Source organism: Desmodus rotundus, chromosome 12 (genome assembly GCF_022682495.2).
Source record: "Desmodus rotundus isolate HL8 chromosome 12, HLdesRot8A.1, whole genome shotgun sequence".
Lineage (NCBI taxonomy): Eukaryota > Metazoa > Chordata > Mammalia > Chiroptera > Phyllostomidae > Desmodus > Desmodus rotundus.
The window spans coordinates 72,804,368-72,825,304 of record NC_071398.1 but is presented as its reverse complement, the minus strand read 5'-3'; the positions used below and the strand labels follow the sequence as shown (position 1 = coordinate 72,825,304).

General features: G+C 53.4%; 1 protein-coding gene across 4 annotated transcripts in view; it reads left to right on the top strand.

Annotated features, from left to right (window-relative positions):
• Positions 1-1,961: 1,961 nt before the first annotated feature.
• TMCC2 (transmembrane and coiled-coil domain family 2) overlaps positions 1,962-20,937 on the top strand; it is a 34,815-nt gene continuing 15,839 nt past the window's right edge. The window contains exons 1-3 of one of the 4 annotated variants that reach the window (XM_045182537.2): positions 2,550-2,685; positions 12,867-12,973; positions 13,878-14,411. In XM_045182537.2, coding sequence (XP_045038472.1) covers positions 13,905-14,411 — 507 coding nt within the window. In that variant the 5' untranslated portion in view covers positions 2,550-2,685; positions 12,867-12,973; positions 13,878-13,904. Of the gene's footprint in view, positions 2,686-3,246; positions 3,748-12,866; positions 12,974-13,877; positions 14,412-20,937 lie in introns of those variants that run through there. The other 3 variants (XM_045182526.3, XM_024571549.4, XM_045182532.2) reach the window with 3 other exon arrangements.

Here is a 20,937-nt window from a genome sequence, read left to right as displayed (position 1 = left end):
TCAAGCAATCGGGTCAGAGTCCGGGCTCTTAACTACTAGGCCACCCTGCCTTTCCAAAATGGATTGTAAAGTGTTATTTGATTTCATAAAACACACCGCAGACGCTTGGTTGACCTGCATCACACCTTGCAAAATATGGCCACAAATAGGGAATTTGCCTGTGTATGGTAATACAAAAATCAGACTTAAAGCCACTCCAACCTAGTGCAGAAGTGAGGCAGAAGTCAAAACGATAACGTCTCTGCTCCCTTAAAGCTGCACGCCAACTGCCTCCTCTTCAGCTTAGACTCAGGTCTGTTCACCGTTTGCTGGTCCCTGCTTGCCCAAGGCTGGCCCAGGCTCTGTGGAGCCCCTGCCCTTCTCTGGGGCCAGGCAGGCAGGCAGGCAGGCAGGGGGCAATAGACTTTGCCTGAGCTCTTGCACCCTGGGAAGCTGCCCTCGCTGGTTCTGTCTGCATCTGCCCAGGTCTTCAGGGCATTCTGCCTTTCCTTCACCATTGAAAAGGCCGAAGGCTTGTAGACTGTGTTTCTACATTGTGCCTGATACTGTGCAGCAGACGTCGGGGGTGGTTCTACCAGCCCCTTCTATGTCCCATTCTCTAAAAATGGATAGTTTAGAAGGTAAATTCTTAACAACTTAGGCTCTCCTAGGATATTCTACATTAAAATGAGTGGTTAGAACGGGAAGAATAAAACAGTCAAGAAACACACAGGCTAGTAGGACTCAAGGGGGGCCAGGATGGCATCGTGGGTGTAAAAAGATTGCTAAGCTGTAAAATGCAGTAGAGTCCATCACCAGGACTCACAGACTCAGGGTCCCTTTGGCTAACCGTCTAGGGCAATGGTTCTCAAATGGTAGCTTGGGTCACAATTACCTGGAGCGCTTGTTAAAAAGATTTCTGGGCCCACTATTTCTGATTCAGTGGGTTTGGCTGGTGTCCAGTAATTTGCATTTCTATCAAGCTTTCAGGTGATGCAGATGCCGCTGGTCCCTAGAACCATTAGCCTGGGCTGTTGGATGGGCCAAAAATCCTATCCACAGTGAGCACACAGTAGGCACGCAGATGCCCTCCTTATTACGAGGCTCTTACGAGGCTCCATATCTTGGTTACCGCGGTATTTGCTCTCTTCTGCCTTCAGATTACTCAGCGCAGTTTGTCTGAGACTTATGGGAAAAAGAGCTTGCAATCTTTTCCTTCTCTTCCATATGTCCCAACCTCCTGCCATTAATATCCTATTTTGTTTAAAAGCTGCTTTACAATTTGCAAGGAGCTCTCACACTCATTATTGTGTTTAAATATGAAATACTTTGTCATCCCTGAGCATAAAGCTAAGACTCACTAAAGTGGCGGAAGGGGTGATGGGACAGAACGTTCTTTTGTATTTGCAGCGCTGAACGTGGCTATAGGTTTGTGTTTCAGACCAAGTTTCCTAAAGGGAATCAGAACATTCCTTACTGGAGGGATGTACCTAATATAATGTGCAAAGTTAGAGTAAAAAAAGCAGTGATGGCAAGCACCCCTACTGCGCCCCCTCCCCACCAGATAAAACGAGTGGGTGGGGGAAATCCCGAGAGAGCCTTTCCGGGGAGGGTCCCTCCGGCGTCTGCTAAGACAGATCCCGGGGCGCCCGCCGTCCCCGCCTCTACTCGGCAGCCGCTCTCCGCATTGCTAAGACGCAGCAGCACAGTCCTCCAGACATCTCCTGGGGGGCTCGCACCGTGCAACCAACCCTAAAACGTGGCTGCGCGACACCCCCTCCGCCCTCCGGGCTTCCCATTGGCTCGTTGCCGTTGTCACTTTCTCCTTGCCTCGCCTTCCCCTCGCGGGCGGAGGCCCGGGCGGGGTAGGTTGCACTCGCTGTCGGCTCTGGCCGCGGTCGCCGCTTTGCAGCAGGCGGCGCGCCGGCGGGAAGCGGGCCACGGGGACCCGGGCGCGGGCGGGGAGCGAGGGGGCCGGGCGTGGCGCAGGCTCCGCGACCGGCCCATGCGGGGCGGGGGCGGGCGGCAGGGCCCGGGGCCCCAGCCGCCGCCGAGGGCGGCCGCCGAGGACCTGCCCTCCCGGCTGCCCCCTGCCCTGCCTCTCCCAGAGATGGGCCAACCCAGAGGGATGCGCTGCGCTGCTGAGCAACCCGGCCCTGGCCATGCCCTGAAGCAGAAAGTTCGGGGTCTGGGGGCAGCCCTCCACCCGCTCCAATGACCCCCCAAGGACTCCTGCTGGCCAGCTCGACTGTGCCCTGCCTTCGCTCCCCAGGTCGTAATGAACTATTCCAAGCTGTAACCAAGGCTCTCCCTTCTCGCCCCTTGCTCTTCCTCCTTTAAAAAGATTTAATTTTTAATTCAAGGAATTGTCATCCGTCCACTCCTTTCCTCGCTAATCGTTTAGACCCCAGGCCTCGTTTCTGAGTGTAAGAGGGGGCGCGGTCATCCCCAAGACGGCTCGCTGGAAGGACAAATTCCCCTGGCCGACCCACAGACACCATGAAGAGGTGCAAATCGGACGAGCTGCAGCAACAGCAGGCAGAGGAGGATGGAGCTGGGCTGGAAGATGCCGTTTGCCACCTGCCGGGCGCAGACCTCCGGCCTGGGGAGACCACGGGTGCTAACTCTGCTGGCGGGCCAACTCCAGACGTGGGCACTGCTCCGGCGCCCAACCCCGGTCCCCGAAGCAAGCCTCCCGATTTAAAGGTGAGCGCAGACCCTTCCCTGGCCAACCCAGCCCAGTCGGCAACTTAGCTTTCCCCGCCCCACGCCGAAGTGCTTAAAAGTGGTGGGGAAACCAGGCAAAGGTCAGAGAGGATGCTGGGCCAGAACCCTGGGCCGGACTTCAGGTACCATTTGTGCCTCTGTCTTTCAGCTCCATTTCAGGCTTCTGTGTTTCTTCCTCATTATTCAGCAGATGTTCTAGTGGCTCACCCACACAATATTGTTTGAATGATATGTGTGAAGTGCTATTCTCAGACAAAGGGCTGGAGAAATCCAAGATGCTAACCAAAAAGTTAACACCAGTTTTCCTCCTGTGAGATAGCAGGGGAAGAAAATGACAACGTGGAAGGCCAGGCAGAGGACCATTAATTTCCTTTGCTGAATTAGTTTCCTCCTTTTGGGACCTTCCTGGATGAAGCTCAGTTTGTCCGTCTGTGAAAGGGGAGTGCGGATTTCTTGCCGTTAGGTGGAGCCAGAGGTTAAGATAGTGCTTGGAGATCCCTGCCTGCCGGCTTGCGGAACCAATCCCCAGGGTGGAACTGACAGGTGGCGGAGCCGGGCTTGGGCTGGTTTGGGGCCTCGGTTCAAGTTGCACACACGCTGAGCCGGCAGTTAGAACCAGACTCGGAGAAAGAATCATACAGCTAGGAGTTGCTTACTTTCCAGCCTGAGGTTGCCGAGACAATTGTGGAGCTGTATTGAATATGTCTCTATATTAATTGAAACAGCAGCTGGGATAAATAATGCACCTTTGCTGGAGCTGCCGCAGGGACTGCAGGATCAGGCTTCTCAAGCCAGCTCACCCCCGGGCTGATCGAGGAGATGTCAGCCCAAGGAAGGAACTTAGATGCCTTGGAGATTGATGCCTCAGGAGAGACTTTCTCCAGAGGGGGTGCAAGGTCTTGACTAGGGGAGTGAAAGGACTCTGTTATGTTAAATCAAGCCTGTATCCTATAGCAGCAGACACTAAGGAGCTCACCCGAATAAGCCAATGACATTCCTCGTTTGGCCTGAGCGACTCAGAGTCAGGAAGTCAGAGCGCAGGTGAGTGTGTTCTTACCTGTGTGTGTCACCTGTCTGTATTCCTTGGGGAGGGATGAGAAGGGGGCAGCTAGCTCCTTGTGTGTAATTTTAAGAAATTGTAGTAGTTATTCGGATGTGGCCTCTGGTTCTTCTGCTGCCCTGTTTTCCGAGGTTCGGGGCCAGCCTTATGTCTAAAGGTGAGCTCCGCTGGCTAGTCTGTACACAGGAAGCTCGATGCCTGGCCCCACTGTCACGCTTCAGCCCACCCCGTGTGCTCAGGAGGTGTGGGTCCCATACGATGGTGAAGGGGCAGGGATGCCCTTAATGCTGTTGTGGTGGTGGTGGCGGGGTGCAGCCTTCTGCTGCAGACTTCAGCTTTGTTCTGGGCAGATCCAGATGAGTCCGGCCAGCAAACTCTGATTCCTTAATCAGATGGACCCTCGCCCTGAGTCCAGGTGTGGCAGCCTCAGCAACTCCCCTCGCTCCAGCTTAGGCCAGTACTGGAACCTGTGGGCTCTGTTCATCTCCACCCCTGCTCCCCCAGGGTGGGCTGGCTGTGGTGTGAGAGGGCTGCAGTGTCTGTCTTTGTAGATAAAAAGCTACTTTAGGAAGCTTGTTCACCTCGCCCTATGTCATCTCTCTCTCTCTCTCTCTCCGGTGACACCTTCATGCTGGTTGCGGCAGATATAGCAACAACTCTATGCTTGATATGAAATGCTGAACTTCCCCGAACCAAAATTGAGGCCAGGTGTGACTAGGTGTTGGACATCCCTCCCCCCACACATATTCCCACCCCCAAGCAAACACACCACTGAGGTGGATGCCAGCCCTGTGGACCCAGGCTGGCAGCGAGGAGGAGGAAACAGAGCTGCTGCCTGCTCAGGGGGAGCATGGGGAGACAAGTGGAGCTATTTATCTGTCCGCTTTCTCACATGTTTATAGGGTAGGGACGTGTGAACCAGACATGAACTTGGGGTCTCTTGCAATTTGATTTGCTGTGTGATCTCAGGCAAACCTGATCTCAGCTTTTCTGAGCATTTTTTTCTGGGGAAAGGGACTAGAAATATTGAAGTGTGTCCAAACTCGTTTTCCAATGCTGGCACAGTTTTCCAACAATAAAAAAATTCCGTCATTGGCTCTAGCACTGGGTAGAAGCTGACTTGTTTTAGATTTAATGGTGGTACCAGAAAGGGGCAAGTTTAATTTTTAACACTCCCTCCTTTACACCTCTCTTCGGCCTAGGGAGACCAGCAGGTCTGGCTCGCTTCTGTTTTTATTTAAACTTTGGAGATAGGAACTTTTGGTCCTTTAGTCCACTTCTATTTTCTTGTGACAGCTCCAGGCATTGTGATGGATTAGGTGTATTGGAGGAAATCATCTTGAGAAAGGGGCGCGAAAATAAGAGGCTTTGTCTGAAGAACCTCCATTGAGGTGAAGGATGGGGAGAAGAGAGAATTTAGAGAATTTTAGCCTTTGCCAAAGAGATCTGAATGATGCCCTAACCAGTGGCAGCCAGAGGTGTCAGGGGCTCCTGTGGTCTCCCCTCCCATCCTTCGGCCATGTGGAGCATCCCTCTCTACACTGTAAATTTCTGCTATGGTGGCCCGGGATCTGTGATGATGCAGTGGGGAAGGCCAGTGAAAAGAAGGAAGAATAGTTAAGTAGCAATCTTAAAAGAGCAACCATAAAATGGGAACTGAAAAATAACCTGAAAATGAACATGGCCCTACAGAAGGCTCGCGCAGCTAGGTGGGGGGCCGGAGATCTCAGCAGACACTTCTGCAACAGAAGCCCAACAATCACATCCCTACCCTCTGTGGCTTGAATCCCTGATTAACCCCTTGAGCTCTTGTCTTGATTCCATCGTCATCATTATCCAGTCCTCCGCTGCACCCAGAATCCCTGCTAGGAGATGCTGGGACTGCTGGTCACAGAGAGTACTGGCTGACCAAAAGTACACTGGCGTTCTCCAGCAAGAAAGCCCAGCTCCAGTGGGAACAGGAGTGGGGAGGAGCTCGGGGAAAACTGCAGAAGGGGACATGGAGCTCACATTCCTGTAAAAATACAGCAAGTGATAGATATTGCTGAGGCCCCCGGTGAGTGGCTAAGCATAAGTCAGCTGGTTCTGTCCTGGTGCGGTTCAGGCCGGAAAGTAGGGGAGGAAACCCCCCCTCCCCCCAACCGCCTGGTGTAGCAGGAGGAATTGAGTCTTTCCTGAAAGGGAGGGTCTGAGTGTGCTGCCTGAGGCCTTCCCCTGGACTTCCCCTGAGGTTCTCGGTTCCCTCACAAAAGCCCCTGCCAATAATTTCCCCAGGGATTTCTGAGCAGTATTCATCCCCCCGCCCCAAGAAGAGGTCAGGGGAGGCTGGTGCAGATCCAAATTCCAATTTTCCAGTCCTGGTTCGAAGTGCTTTTGACTCAGGGCTCATCTGAGTTCTAGTGTAAGTGCTCCCATTCCCTCCATAGGCCGTCCTGCCTGCCCAGGAAGATCGGGGAAAAGCGATTAGAAGCCACATAGCTGAGGGAAAGGCACAGCTTCAACCTGTGAAATATGTCGTGCACATACAAGTGTCTGAAAGGTACATTCGGTTTAAATAACAAGCGCAAAACAGACCCCCCATCTCCCTACCACCCAAGTCAAGAAAATGAACGCTGGCATTCCCGAGAAACTCCTGCTGCTTTTTCTGTTCTGTTGTTTTTTTAAGGCCTAGGGCTTTGATAAAATCAATAGGTCTCAGTTTCTCCACTTTTTCAGTGGAGAAAAACTATTTACAGGAATGCAGGCGGGATGAAGGAGCGTGTGCGCTCCGGCCTTGAGGGGAGGTTCTCATGGCAGAGTGTGGCTCTGTGCACCGAGAGGCTCCTGGTTCTACTTCAGAAGTGATGCGCTCAGACCCGAAGATTCCCAAGTGGGAGCTGGACCCCTGGGCTAGGCGTCATGGCGGGGGTGGGGGGCGGTGCAGAGTTGAGGTAGACCTAAGAACAAAGAAATGGAAAATTAGTTCTTTAGCACCAGGCACTGCCTCCGCCTCCAGGTGAGCTCCCAGTCAAACATGATGAAATAGCAAGAAAGTCATCCATCGAAGGACACATGAGTTTAAAGCTGCTTCGAGCGTGATGCGATGGAATCAAAAGCACATGGAAAGATGTCCTGGGGGAGGTGGACCTGGAGCAAGATAGTAAAGTAAGGGTGGAATGTTATTTACCCAAGAAGAGGAAAGGGGCTTTCCAGATGGGGAGGCAAGTGGCAAGTGCCAGGTCCCTTGTAGGGCCAGAGTCCTTTTCGGCTGGAATGGCAGTTGTTTCCCCAGCCCTGTAAATTGGTCAGGGACAGTGGAAGGTGCTGAAGAATGGTGAGGCCACCTATTTCTATCCCACTTGCACTTACTGTGAGAAGGGCATGGATCCTGAGGCCTGGGATTGTCCCACCCCCACCCGCACCCCCTCTGTCTTCGGTAATATTCAGAGCAGCCCTGTATGTGGGCTCGGGAGGAACTGGAGACCGATGAGAAAGCATGTGGCAAAAGGAGCTCTCTGTTCTCCTGCCACATACTGGGTTCTAAATGAATTTCCAGCTGCCTCGTTCTAGTGGGAACTGTCTTGCAGGCTCAGTATTTACAGAATGTCCTTTTTGTGTATCTAATTGTGTCTTAACTGCCAATCCCACTAACAAGAATCTCTCCCTAAACAAGGAGTGAAAACATCTAATAGGATCTGAACGTGAGGTTGAGGTTTTTAAAAAGTGTGGATATCAGGGACTGGGAAAAAAAAACAACTCAGCTGGCTTCTGGGTGATGGTCTTGGCGGCCAACTTAAAACTCATCTCCATTGTCATCTCTCCTGTAAGAAATTGCATCCCCCTGTGACGTTCCTGTAGGCCAGGGGGGTCATTCCGAGAACTAGGGCTTGACTGGACAGGGGCCACCTCCCTCAGCCAAACACTTAAGCCTCTCTTCATACTAAGAAGTTAGAGCGAAGCTGTGGAGGGACAGCAGGTATGTTTTGTGATTGTGAGAAAGGCAGCATTTGACTTTTCAGACCCAATGGTTCAAGGCTTCCTTATTTCAGCCAGGTTAGCTGAGTGATGTTCACCCTGGAAAGCGGGGCTGGCTTAAGGACACGAGCCCGACCTGAGCCGCGCATGGAGACAGTGCACACAGTGGGGCTCCTGGGTCTGCGCTCACCCTCTTCCAGGCCGGCAGTTGCGAAGTCAGTAGACTGAGAGGAAGTTTAAAATGCAGGAGGAGGGACCTGGGTTAGACACAAGAAAAAACGGCCCAAGTGTGCATTTTAAATCTTTGGGAAAGTAGTTGTCTAAGGATTAAATCGCCTTATAAAGATAACTTTTGCCCTGGCTGGTATAGCTCAGTGGATTAAACACTAGCTTGCGAACCAAAGGGTTGCCGGTTCGATTCCCGGTCAGGGCACATGCCCGGGTTGCAGGCTAAACCCCTGGTGAGGAGCACGAAAGAGGCAACCACACGTTGATGTTTCTCTCTCTCTCTCTCTCTTCCCTCCTTTCCCCTCTGTCTAAAAATAAATATTTAAAATTAAAAAAAAAAAAAAAAAAAAAAAAGATAACTTTTGCAGGCTTGGATAGTTCCCACTCAGAAAGTAATTACGGAGCATTCACTGTGTTTGTGTTGAGGCCTCTGCCCGGTACATCATCTACGAAGACGTAGATGATATAGGTCGTGTCCTCCGTCCCCTCATATTCTTTCCCACTGAGGGGTCCGTCCATAGGCCGGCGGAAAGCTGGGTGACAGACTGGGGGAGCACGAGAAGCCATGCCGTGAGGCAGTACACGATTAGTTGCCGGTAATGTGCTCTCTGGAGTTCAGAGCAGGGTGGTGAGCTCACTGCAGACTGGTCTGGTCAGCCGGCGGGGGCCACAGAGAGAGGGCGCACTGTGCCGGTAACTTGAGTCGCAACCTTCTGAGCGGGTTTGTGCCGAGTCTGTTCTGCCTAAAGAACAGGGTCTTCTGAAGAACAGAACAGTGGTCGAGGTCACCTTTCCCTGCTCGCATCAGCTCTCGGCAGAGTTCTGTAAGCAACGAAAGAAACAAATTAAAATAAAATTGGGAATGGGAAAATCATTTGCCCCTGAGTTGAGGTCTGTTTTTTAGTGTCATCTGTGATGTTGGAGCACAAATGATTCCAAGAATCTTTCATCACTGTGCTTCTAATAGAAACGCTAAACAGGCCTGCTCGCTCTTCCTCGTGGTCCTCAGTGCCAAAGCCGGGGTGAGGTCGGTTCCTGCCTGGCTGCAGCCCCAGGCTCCCCGCCCAGAGCTTCTGAAGGGTAGTTGGGGACTTCAGCAATCTACTTTGTATCCTGAGATAGAGTAGGGCTCTGTGGGCTTTTACAGCGATTAGCTCTCTAATGCTGGCCCCGTTTCCATAGAGACCCTATAAATAGAGGAACGTTGGCGACTTAGGCTTGCTAAGGCTCACTGTGACCCAGTCACCCCATTGAACCCTCACAACCAAACCTTAGGAGGGTGGGGGAGTAGAGGGAGTTTCAAACCCAGGTGGGAGGAAGGGACATGCAGTCAGCTGCCAGGTGGGATAAATTAGCTGTAGGTTAGTGTGACTTTTTAAGATCTGTTCGGCTTTTCTGGGAGTTGTTAGGAACACAGGGACCTGTAGGAATTAGATGCTGCTTGGCTATTTTTAATCAGATGGTGGCAAGGACTCTCGTACCCCAAAGCATTTACTTTCGGCCTCATGCAGCTGTGTTTGCAAATTTTGGAGCAAACTTCCTCTTTGGGGGACCCACACCCAGGGAGGAAAACAGATGAAGCCTAGCTGTTCCGAGACCACAGTCTTCTCAGGAAGGATCTTTCAGAAACCATCTAGTCCACCCTTCCTTCTGGAGAGGATGATGTCACCCAAAGAAGAGGGGTGTTCTTCCTCCCCTTGGAGGTAGTCCCAGGGGAGGGGACAGCAACCTTCCCTCATTATCTCTCCACGTATAGGCTCCTGGTCTGGGAAGCTCTCTTTCTGTCTCAGTCCAGCCTCTGGGCACAGCTCTGGGGACAGTACTTGCTTGTTCTTCTGGATCGGGGAAGCTGTGTTTGTGTCCCACCTCTAACTCTGAAACATCTCAGCTCTCTTTTCCTGGTGCATGGCTTCATTTGACCACCAAAAATGGTTTCTAGCTGCTGGGGAAAAGAAAAAGTCAGTGTGGAAAAGCAAGTGACATTTAGTAGCTGGAACCTGTTAGTCAGAGCAGGTGGTGCTTTCTGCTGCGTTGGTGGCTAAGTTCCCTCAAGCTAGTCACCATGGTTTTCCTCATTTCCAAAGCCTAAGGCTGGTTGTATGGATGTCATCCTGCTATCTGGCCATGCACCTGGTGAGGAAAAACTTGTGTTTGGAGAGGACCCTGCCCCCCGTTATTCTTTGATTTTTTTGTTCCTTTCCTTCGTGTCTACCACAGACGTCAGCAGACTCCTCTGTGCTGCGGGGCCAGAGGTCCTGCTTTCCTTCACCTGCTAGACAGGTGGGGAGGTGGGGCCTGAAGGCTGCAGTGGTGAAAGGTCTTGTCCAAGTCCTCCCTGTGTCATGGGCAGATCCATAGTGACAGTTCAGGGGACCAAACTCCCTCTGGCCCAGGCATTTCTGTTTTGTTTTGAAGCTGCCTTGGAGGCTGTTCTGGGGTGCAGGTACATACCACATCTACTTTAGTGTTGGGTCAGTGTGTGAAACACTGAAGGTCAATTAGAAGCCAGGCGCTTGTCTGTGTGACGTGGACGAGCCACGTGACTGTGCTGGCCTCAGTTTCTTCATGGAGACGCTGCTACTGTGTCTGTTAGAGCCTCCTTCCTGAGGGGCGGCTGGCATCAGGCTGGGGTGGCAGCATACATTGGAAAGCACTTTGAAAAATGCTGTTGTATAACATTAAAAGTAAATTGACCAAGGACGTTAGGATCCCAGGCAATGTGGCAGACGGTGGTGGCTGCTGCCCGTAGCCCCTCTGCCCGTTTCCTGGGGCTGAGCAGCGGAGACGCCTCCCGGCTCCAGGATCTCTGGTGAGGTCTTTTGAAGGGAACTGTTTTCATCCGAGTGGCTATAGAAGATTGATCTCAGAGTTGGAGGGGCTAGGTTAGGAGTGGTGGGGAGAGGAGAACGAGACCTGGAATGGTATGCTAGCAAGACGATTTGTAATATGTAATGTGGCCATTTGGTGAAGCAGCTGGACAAATGCCAGAGCCAGCTGGCCCCATCCATGACCCTGGAGGGAGGTGTTTTGGCTCGTGCCTGGTCGGGAGGTGGCGAATCTGGCCCTTTCCAGCCCCTGAGGACTGTGCTCCCAGGCTGGTCTGCCTTGGGCGTCCTGGTTCTACCCAGAGACGCCCAAGTGGTCCTGGTCCTGTAGCCTCATGGTCCTGCCGCGGGCTGGCCCTGGGGGATGGTGACTACCGTGGGAAAACCTGGCACTGGGTAGCCCCAGATTTAAATGCCTGAGAAGGATTGGTGGTAGCATTAATTTACTCATCTAAAAATGGAAATGTTACTGTTGTTGCTTTTGTTAGTTTCTGGGAAGATCAAGTGAGTTAATGCAGGAGGAAAAGCACATCAAAAACTGTGAACCATTCGTTTCTGGTGAGCTGTGATGGTGTAACTTCTCTCATCTGTGAAATGGGTGGCACAAGGGCCCGCCCACGGGGGGCGGGGGGGACTGTGGTGAGACTCAGTGAGGTGAAAGCTGGACGTTCGAAACTTGTGCACAAATAACGTGGTAGTGCCGTTCTTGCCGACCACGGGCGAGGGCGGTGGCGTGCTCCACACCAGAATGAGGGTCCGCAGACACAGAAGATCTAAAGACGGTGTTTTCTGGGTTTCTACATGGTCTCAGTTTTCTGCTCTGTAAGTTTGGTTCCAGAAAAAAAGAAAATCCAGTAAGTGCAAGTCTTCGCAATGTTTTTTTTTGAATGACGCAGGCTGCCACGTGCGATTAGGGGCTGTCCCTCACAGATGTGGCTCACGGAGCCCCAAATGCCTGGGCTCAGAGTTTCCGCTTAGGAGTCACAGACTGCGTGGGTTCCCACCTGGTCCTCGAGTCCCAGCCCTCCTCCCGTGGCTCTGAAGCTCTGCCGAGGGCTCAGCCTGGCCAGGTGAATCGGCCCCCTGACAGAGGCAGCTTTCTGGAATTACTCCACACGTTGCCTCGCCCTGGCCGAGCGGTCCAGCGGCCTCACTGAGCAGCCCGGCCTGGGGAGCAGGCGGGGAGTCTCAGAGCTAAGAGGGCAGGCTGAGGCCTGGCAGCGCCGGGCCCGGGGCCTCTTTCGTTTATTTCAGTCTGAGGGGAAGGACATTCATTTGGACGGCGGGTTTTGGTACGTGTGCTAAAGAAGTGGTCATATAAAAGGCATGCTCCTAGGAGTTTGTGTGCTTGTTATGTTCAGTGTTTGTTATAAAGGACAGAGCTGAGCAGCCAGATGAAGAGGTACATAGAGTGAGGTCTGGAGAGGTCCCAAGTGTAGGAGCTTCTGTCCCAGAGGAACTGGGGTGTGGCCCACCCTCCTGGCATGTGGTTGTAGTCACTGACTCAGAAGCTCCAATGAAGGTTATTTTATTGCTGACCATACCGGGAATGAGATTGGCTCCCAATAACAGAAACTTGTGCTAGATTTCTATAGACAAAGGGAGGCTTATTGATTTCATGCAGTAAGAATCCAGGATAGGCATTTACAGCTGGTTTGGTGGCACTGTGGGGTCATCAAGTTCCCAGGCATCCTGTCCTCTGGGTCTCTACCATGTGTGATCATGTGTGTGTGCATGGGCACATGTGTGCACATGTGTGCCTTCATATCATGCCAATTATCTTGTGGCAAGATGGCTGTTACATGTCCAGGCATTTCTTCCCCATTCCAGTTGGGAAGCAGTAGGAAGGGCCAGGGCCTCGATCAGGAAAGCAAGTCTTTATAGAAACCCTTACCTTGTTTTTCTTTGGTCAGAACTGTGTCATGTGGCTACTCCTAGCTGCAAGGGAGTCTGATGAAGCAAGAATTTTTAGCCAGTTATGTGAAGGCTCTTCAGTTTGGTTAAGAAAGAAAATGGGAACGACAGTGAGCTGGTGGTCAGTAGTGTCTGCTATGCTGGTGTAGCCTGACTGTGTGATTCTGATTTTCCCACAGTGTTGCAATGAGGCCTCTTTGGAAATGGATGCCTGCTGGTCTAGAGCAGGGGTTCCCAACCCAGTACTGGTCCATGGCCTGTTAGGAACCGGGCCGCACAGCAGGAGGTGAGCGGTGGGCCAGTGAAGACTCATCTGTATTTACAGCCGCCCCCCATCACTCACATTACTGCCTGAGCTCCGCCTCCTGTCACATCAGCAGTGGCTTTAGATTCTCACAGGATCGTGAACCCCACTGTGAACTGCGCATGCGAGGGACCTAGGTTGCAAGCTCCTTAGGAGAATCTAATGCCTGATGATGAGCTGGAGCTGAGACAGTGATGCTGGCACTGGGGAGCGGCTGCAAGTACAAATTATCATTAGCAGAGAGGTTCAACTGCACGGAGTCCATAATAAATCAATTGCCTACAGACTCATATCAAAACCCTGTTAGTGAGTGGCAAGTGACAATTAAGCTGCATCTGGTGGCAGGCTATAAAGCCATCCCTGCCCACCTGCCCCTCTGCCCCCAGTCTGTGGAAAAATGGTCTTCCACGAAACTTGTCCCTGGTGCCAAAAAAGTTGAGGACCACTGGTCTAGAGGAGCATTTGCAGCCTGAAGGAGGACCTACTCAGAATGAGGGATGAACTGGGGGGCGGGGGGGGGGGGGGGCGGATCAGGCCGGAGAGATACAACCTCATGAGCCAAGTGCTGGCTGCGTGTGCCTCTGAGCCCCAGTCTGGCCACAAGAATCCCATGATTCAGTAACCCGGAACCCATGTGTGGACTGGGAGTGTCCTGTGGGAAGCCACAGGGTGCATTTCTTCAGAATGAAAGGAGCAGGTCTGGGTTGCCACCTTTCTGCAAGGTGTGATCGTTCAGGTGTGATGTGCCATTTATAGGGTCTTCCAGATTCAGACAGCTGTAGTAGCTACACTGGTCACCCAAGAGCAGAAGCCTCTCCTCTGTCCCCATCACCTGGGCATTCAGGAGCTCTCCAGTCACCAGAGTTCTTTGTCTCTCCCTCTTAAGAAAATCCAGCAGCTCTCAGAGGGCTCCATGTTTGGCCACGGTCTGAAGCACCTGTTCCACAGCCGCCGCCGGTCACGAGAGAGGGAGCATCAGACGTCTCAGGATTCCCAGCAGCAGCAGCAGCAGGGTGTGTCTGACCATGACTCCCCGGACGAGAAGGAGCGGTCCCCCGAGATGCACCGGGTCTCCTATGCCATGTCCCTGCACGACCTGCCCGCCCGGCCCACCGCCTTCAACCGCGTGCTGCAGCAGATCCGCTCCCGGCCCTCCATCAAGCGGGGCGCCAGCTTGCACAGCAGCAGTGGGGGCAGCAGCGGGGGTGGCAGCCGGCGTGCCAAGAGCAGCTCCCTGGAGCCCCAGCGGGGCAGCCCCCACCTGCTGCGCAAGGCCCCGCAGGACAGCAGCCTGGCCGCCATCCTGCACCAACACCAGTGTCGGCCCCGTTCCTCTTCTACCACCGACACAGCCCTGCTGCTGGCAGATGGTGGCAACGTGTATCTCTTGGCCGAGGAGACTGAGGGCATCGGGGACAAGGTGAGGTGGGGCGAGAGGAGGGCCTTCCAGGTAGGTGGCTACTCAGCGGCAAGTGCCACCTCAGGGCAGGGGGTGGCTTCTGCACCCGGGGAGCTGAGCTGGGGGCCCTGCCTAGTGGGTGTGGGCACTCTGCTGCCTGCAGAACATCCGCCTGGTTGAAGGAACCAGAGGTAGACTAAGTTCAAAGCAAGAGATGATCCCAAGGACTAACTTCTGTTTCTTGCACAACTATATTTTGTTCAGGCTGATATTACTTTCTGTCTTGCTTTCCTCAAACATGCTGTTGAGAGGCAGTGCGCTGGTTAAGAGCATAATCCTGGTTCATCCACGTAGCAGCTGCAGCAGTCACTCTTTGTGTCTCATTTCCCCACTTGCAAATGGGGTACTAATAGTAGCCTTGTTGTAGGATTACTCGTGAGTGGGTTCATATGTATAAAGTACTTGGAATGGAGTCTGGTACCATATCATTTTTATTATTATTACCAACGAAAGAAGATCGGGACGAATCCATGAAGTATTGTTTAGTAAGGAGAAAATCTAATTTGGTACTTCCTGAATTTCTATATTCATTCGTTTATTCATGTAACAAGTATTTATCGAGCAGTTGTTACATGCTGTAAGAATGAACAAGTCAGAGGTGCTGCCCTCGTGGAGCTCACTGAATAGAGGGGAGACAGCTGGGCGAGAGGACAGAATGGGGTGATGAGGCTGTGTGAGCCAGAGGCCGTGGGAGCTGCAGGGAAATGGGGGTGGGCGGGGGAGGGGAGTTAGCAGAGAACTTAGGGAGGAAGCCATTGAGCTGAGTCTTGAAGGCGTATAATTTAGCCAGGGAAGAACTGAGCAGAGGGGACCGGGGCGGGATTGTGCAGCACGTCCAAAGCAAGTAAGTTCTGGTGCTGGGGGCTACTGGGAGTTCATGGCGGTTGGAGTGTCAGCACTTTTGGGGACTGACAGGCTAAGGCCAGTGAGACATGGAAAGGAGGAGACAAACTCAGAACACGTTGGCGGTTAGAATCAACAGTACACGTTGAGAAGTGGGTATGGAAGACGAAGGAAGGGAAAGAGTAGAGGACAAGTCCAGGGTTTAGGGACAGCTGTCACTAGTTGACGAAACACAGGGGAAGGAGCATGTTTGGGAGGAAAGTGATGAACTCAGTTTTGCTCTCGATCGACTACAGAGCACCAGCTGGCCGTCGGGTTCATAGGGCGAGGTCTGGGCTGGGGCTAGCACCTGCAAGTCAGCACTGAGCTTGGAATCACCGGTGTGGGTGAGACCCCGGGAGGACATGTGTTGAGTGAGAAGGAGACCAAGGACAGATCTGACATATGAGGGACAGAGCAGCCACATGCAGAAGTAAACCTGGAGAGAGGATGCTGAAGCAAAAGGCGAATTTGGAGGAGGAGGAAGGAGTCAACAGAGAGAGATGTGTCAGGGGCGACAGGTCAGGTCTGGGCTTGGAAATGTAGATGGGTAGCATCAGGCGAGGGGAGGGGTCATTGGTAACCAGCAAGAAACCAGTTTGGGGCATTGAGGAGATGGTGGAAGGGGAGGCAGCCCGTGTAGCTAGTCTGGGGAGGAGAGCGGCCAGCGATAGTGGGCTGAGGCAGTTTGGGTTTTGGTGGGTTTTAAAGACAGACAGGGAGGACTGCCAATCACATAGGGCCTGGTAGGCCAGGGAAGGGACTTTTGGGTTTTTTTTTCAAGTGAGACAGGAGGTCCTTAGAAGGTTTTATGCAGATGAGTGACACCTTTTAAGAGATCACTGTGGCTGCTGGGGGGAGGACCGGCTGTGAGCCAGGGGGTGAACATGGAGCCCAGCTGGAAAGCTGTTGGCATGTGCCAGGGGTGGGGTGGTGGTGGCTTGCAGCAGGTGGGAGTGCTGGAGGTAAAGAGAAGTGGCTGGATCCCGGGTTTGCTTGAGACCGAGCTACCTCCATTTCTGACAGATGTGGGGCATGATGGGGAGCAGGCAAAGATGGCATACATGTTTTCGGCCTGGCAGCTGCAAAGAAGAAAAATCGCCATGAACTGCATTGGGGGAAAAGCACAAATGGAACAGATATTTGGCAGGTGGTGCGGGGATGGAAATCAGAGCAGGTACGAGACGTGTTCCATGTGAGATGGTTATTAAGCGCCTACGTGGAGATGCTAAGCAGTCAGATGAATGAATTTGGAGTCTTGGGGAGAGATCCAGCCTAGAGGCATACATTTGGGAGTTGTCAGTATATAGATAGTATTTAAAACGATGGCACTGGACCATTTGCAAGCAAAGTCTCAACTGTGAAGAAGTCCGTTCCAAGAGTGAGATCTGGGTGTATCACTAGAAGGGTCACGTGGCCTTGTGGAGTGGAGACTCCCAGGGGCTGGCACAGCCTCCGGCCCTGGACGGGCACTTGTTCTGCCTGTAAAGCAGCCAGGCCCACCTCTCACTGCTGAATCAGCGAATACATTTCAAATATCAAAATAGAACAGTCCTGGAAAGTGAAGGTCTCTGGTACTACAGTTACTTTACAGAGAGAGAGAATGTGAGCCTTGTCGTCTCCGTCACCAGGGCAGATGGAGCTGGTGGGCAGCGGGTGCCCAGGAAGCTGGGAGGGGTTGTGCCCGTGTACTGAGTGGGAACGCAGGGGCAGGGGCAGGGGCAGGGGCTGGGGTGGGGGCGGGCAGCTGGGGAGCTCCTGCCGAGGCTTTTCCGTGGCTGACATTTGGCCTTGGCACGGCTGTGGAGATGTCCTAGGCAGGGTTTCTTCTTGTTGCTGGTCAAGACGAGGCCCAGAGATGGGGGCGGGCTGCCTGGGGGCTGGTTCCTGGGCTCAGGGTGGAGACGAGGAAACAGTTCTCCAGTGATTGTTTTCTGTTCTTATCTGGAACCTTCAGCTTCCCAAGCTTCATCCTGTGCGCTGCCTGGCTCATCCTTTTTTCCCCAAAGATTTTATTTGTTTACTTTTAGAGAGAGGGAAAGGGAGGGAGAGAAACATCTACGTGCTAGAGGAATATCTGTCTGATGGTTCTTGCAGGCCCTCAGTGTGGGACCTGGCCCGCAACCCAGGCATGTGTCCTGGCCGGGAATCACACCGGCGACTGGATGATACCCAGCCCCCTGAGCCACACAAGTCAGGGCTGCCTGGTTAATCCTGACAACATCTCTGTGAGGTGCCAGAGCAGGTAGTATGATCTCCGTTTTACAGACGCATAGACTGAGGCTTGGAGGAATCACGAGGCTGCTTGTCTGAGAGCAGCCAGCTAGTTCACGGCAGAGAGAAGACTAGATCCCATGCTTCTAATGCGTCACAAGACCAGACTGAGAGCTGAGAGCAAAACCACTGGAGACAGTTTCATGCAAGATCCACAGGGAGCAGGTTTGCCTCAGCCCAGGGAGGGTGACTTGATCTCTTGGCTGCCATTTCCCTTCAGTTACACAGCTTTCCTACCCGGGGGCTGTCCTCCCAGAGGAGGGGGCTCCTTCCAGGTCAAGGAGGGGCCTGCTCTGTCAGCTGACTTCCCCAGACCCAGAGGCCATTGGTTGGTGTGAGAGGCTGCGGTGGTTCCACACTCGTCTCTGGGCATGAAGAGAAGGTATTCTTCTCTCTCTAGTAAACACAGCCCCACGTGCTCTCCGCAAGCTCCCCCGTGACTGCTAGCATCTATTTTTAATTCATGAGCCTCCCCCACCACACACACCCCCCTTGTCATTGTTTATGATGTACCAGCTGGCTTTCGGACCAGAGCCCTGTGGGGCGGGGGGTGGGGGTTGAGTCACCAACACACCCTGGAAACAGCTAAAGTTCCTGGGCTGTCCTGGAGAGGCTTACCCTGTCCCCAACCTAAGAAAGTAGGGGACCTGGAGCTTGAGGAGAGCTGGGGTGTGACAAGGGGACAGTAGAGGCCCTTGGTCCCAGTAGCAGTTCAGCCTTGGTGATGGAGTCTGTTGGTCATTTCTTCCCTCCAAACCCAGTTAGCTGTCTCTGAGGTTGTACCTTAAATGACTTCCCTGTAAAACAAAAAAAGTTGTCATCTTAAAAAGTTGTCTCACCATCCTGCTTTCTGTTATCTTTGTGACACTGAGCGAGGTAACTACTCTGTCCTATACCTGTAAAGTGGAAAAACACCGTCATCATTTGTTGGCACACTGGGGCGTTGGCAGGTGAAGAGAGAAGGCAGGCGATGTGACTTCGGGCTCTCCATCAGTGTGTGGCCTTAACTGCCGGGAAAGCCGGAGGCTGCAGCAGGAAGCTCGGTAATATGTGCGGTGACAGTGGATATGGGCCGCCTGGTTCCTCAGCAGATGTGTTCCCACCCTCTTTTTTTGGTTTTGTTTTGTTTTTTGCTGAGCAGCAGTTCCTAAAAAATGTGGCCTCAGGAAAACCGAGTAACTCTTCCGTCCTGCCTTCATTACCTGGGAGTGGGTCAGCGACCTGTGTCCCTTTCCTCCTGCCCCTTTCATGTCTGGCTTGTTCAGGGCTTCCCCCTCAGCCTGGTCCGAAGCCTCTCCCCAGCTGTCACCACGCTCCTCCCACCCCTTCTGGGCTGTGCGAGGTGTACCCAGCGGAGAGGGATTGCACAGAGGTGCTGGGTTTGCAGCTCGCTCTGGTGAGGAGCCCCCTGACTTTGCCCTGCTCACCCTTCCCCTGCTGTGCAGGGTCCTTGGTCCCCTCCAAGGATGAGGAGCAGGGTGGGGTGGGAGCTGGCAGCCTTAGGAGACCAGCATGGAGGGCCCAGTGGCAGGAGGGCTTCTCCTGACAGGGCAGCCTGCTGCCCCAGGGCTCTGAGGGCTGGCAGGGTGGGAAAGAGGACCAGCTGCTACGCAGTGAGGAGGTGGAGAGATGATGTCATGACTGGACACTGCCCTGTGGCCTTGTGGAGGTGTTATCTCCAGGCCCCAGGTGGGGAAAACAGTGGCATTCAGCTTATCACCTAAACCAGAGCAGACTCTGGAAGCCTGTGACACTCCTCCCCCAGATTTATCCCATAACAAGATTTCTCCTCTGCCCTGGTGCAAATAAGCACCCCTGTGTGCTCTGAGGGGCTGGCCTGGGAGGAGCTGCCCTCCACCCTAGGCTCTCACCAGGAAGACAGACCGTGGCAGGCGCCAGGGTCTCTGGTTTATTTATGTCTGGGAGCCTGCTGGTTCAGGGGTGGGTGGGGTCAGCTCTGCTGGGAGAGGTTTCCAACCATGTCCCGATGGCAGCGGGGGAGGCCAGGGGTGCCTCGGCCTGTCCGCCAAGTGCACACACCTCCAGAGCCGTGTGTGCTGCCCCGTTCACAGTCACTCGTGCGCCTGCTCGAGTCTGCCGGCCCGAACTCACGCCCAGTTGCTGGGAAGGGCAGCTGCCTTCTCTCCTCCCTCCTCCACGCATCTCAGCCTGTCTTCCCCTCTCTCTTCCTCCCTGCGTGGATGGGTTCCTCAGGCAGAGCGGGGCCAGAGGCAGCCAGCCCAGTGGCCTCAGAAGAGCCTCCAAGGCCAAGGCAGGGCAGCTCTGTGATTTGCCATGAACTCTTGCTTCTTGCCCCGGGGATTAAAAGCCCCTATTTCCCAGGGGCCGGAAGGCCCCACCACAGCAGCCTGTCTCAGGGTGCCTGGCAAGCCAAGCGGCGTACAACCCCGCGAGTGCAGTCGACAATGCCGTGATGACTTTGTAGGTGCTACACGGTTACACTGATCCTGGTGGTCGCTCTGTAAGGGATGTAAATGTTGAATCGCTACGTTGTGCACCTGAAACTCATACACTGTTATATGGCAGTTACACTTCAATTTTTAAAAAGGTTCTTCCTTTAGTATGACTTGAATTGCGCAGATTCAGGTGAAGGCTCTTGCCTTTTAGGGGTCCTGCCCAATCAGGAGAGGAGCCAGAAAATGAGGACTCTGCCCCTTGCCTAAAGCTCTGACACCCGGGAGCACAAGCAGCAGCTTCCTGCTGACTCGTGGAACAGGACTGTGGGCTCAGTTGCCCAGCAGATAACTGGCCTCTGGAATTAGCCTTTATTCACCTTTCCCCCACTGACATCCATGACTTTCTTTGGTTTTTTAAAAAAGATCTTATTTATTTATTTTCAGAGAGAGGGGGAGTGAGGGAGAAAGACAGGGGGAGAAATATCAGTGTGTAGTTATCTCTAGTGTGCCCCCAACTGGGGACCCGGCTCACAACCCAGGCATGTGGCTTGACTGGGAATCGAACCAGTGTCCCTTTGGTTCGCAGGCCAGCACTCAATCCACTGAGCCATACCAGCCAGGGCCATGACTTTCTTTCTAGATAGAAAGTTCGTTCCCATGCTCTCCAGATGAGCGCTGGCTGCTGATAGTACAGAATTCCCTGGGGTACAGTTAGATAACGTCCAAATTACCTAGGTGAGGCCTGATGTCCTGCATTCTTAACCTACTTGTCTCTGAGCTCAGGCCCAAACCCTGGGGGAGACCCGGTGCCTCTCTGCAGCCCCTGGGGGCTAAGACGATGCCCCCCAGACACAGGTGGGAGACACCAGTCAGATCCCCAGACTCCTCCCTCGGGGTCGTCAGCCTCAGCCTCG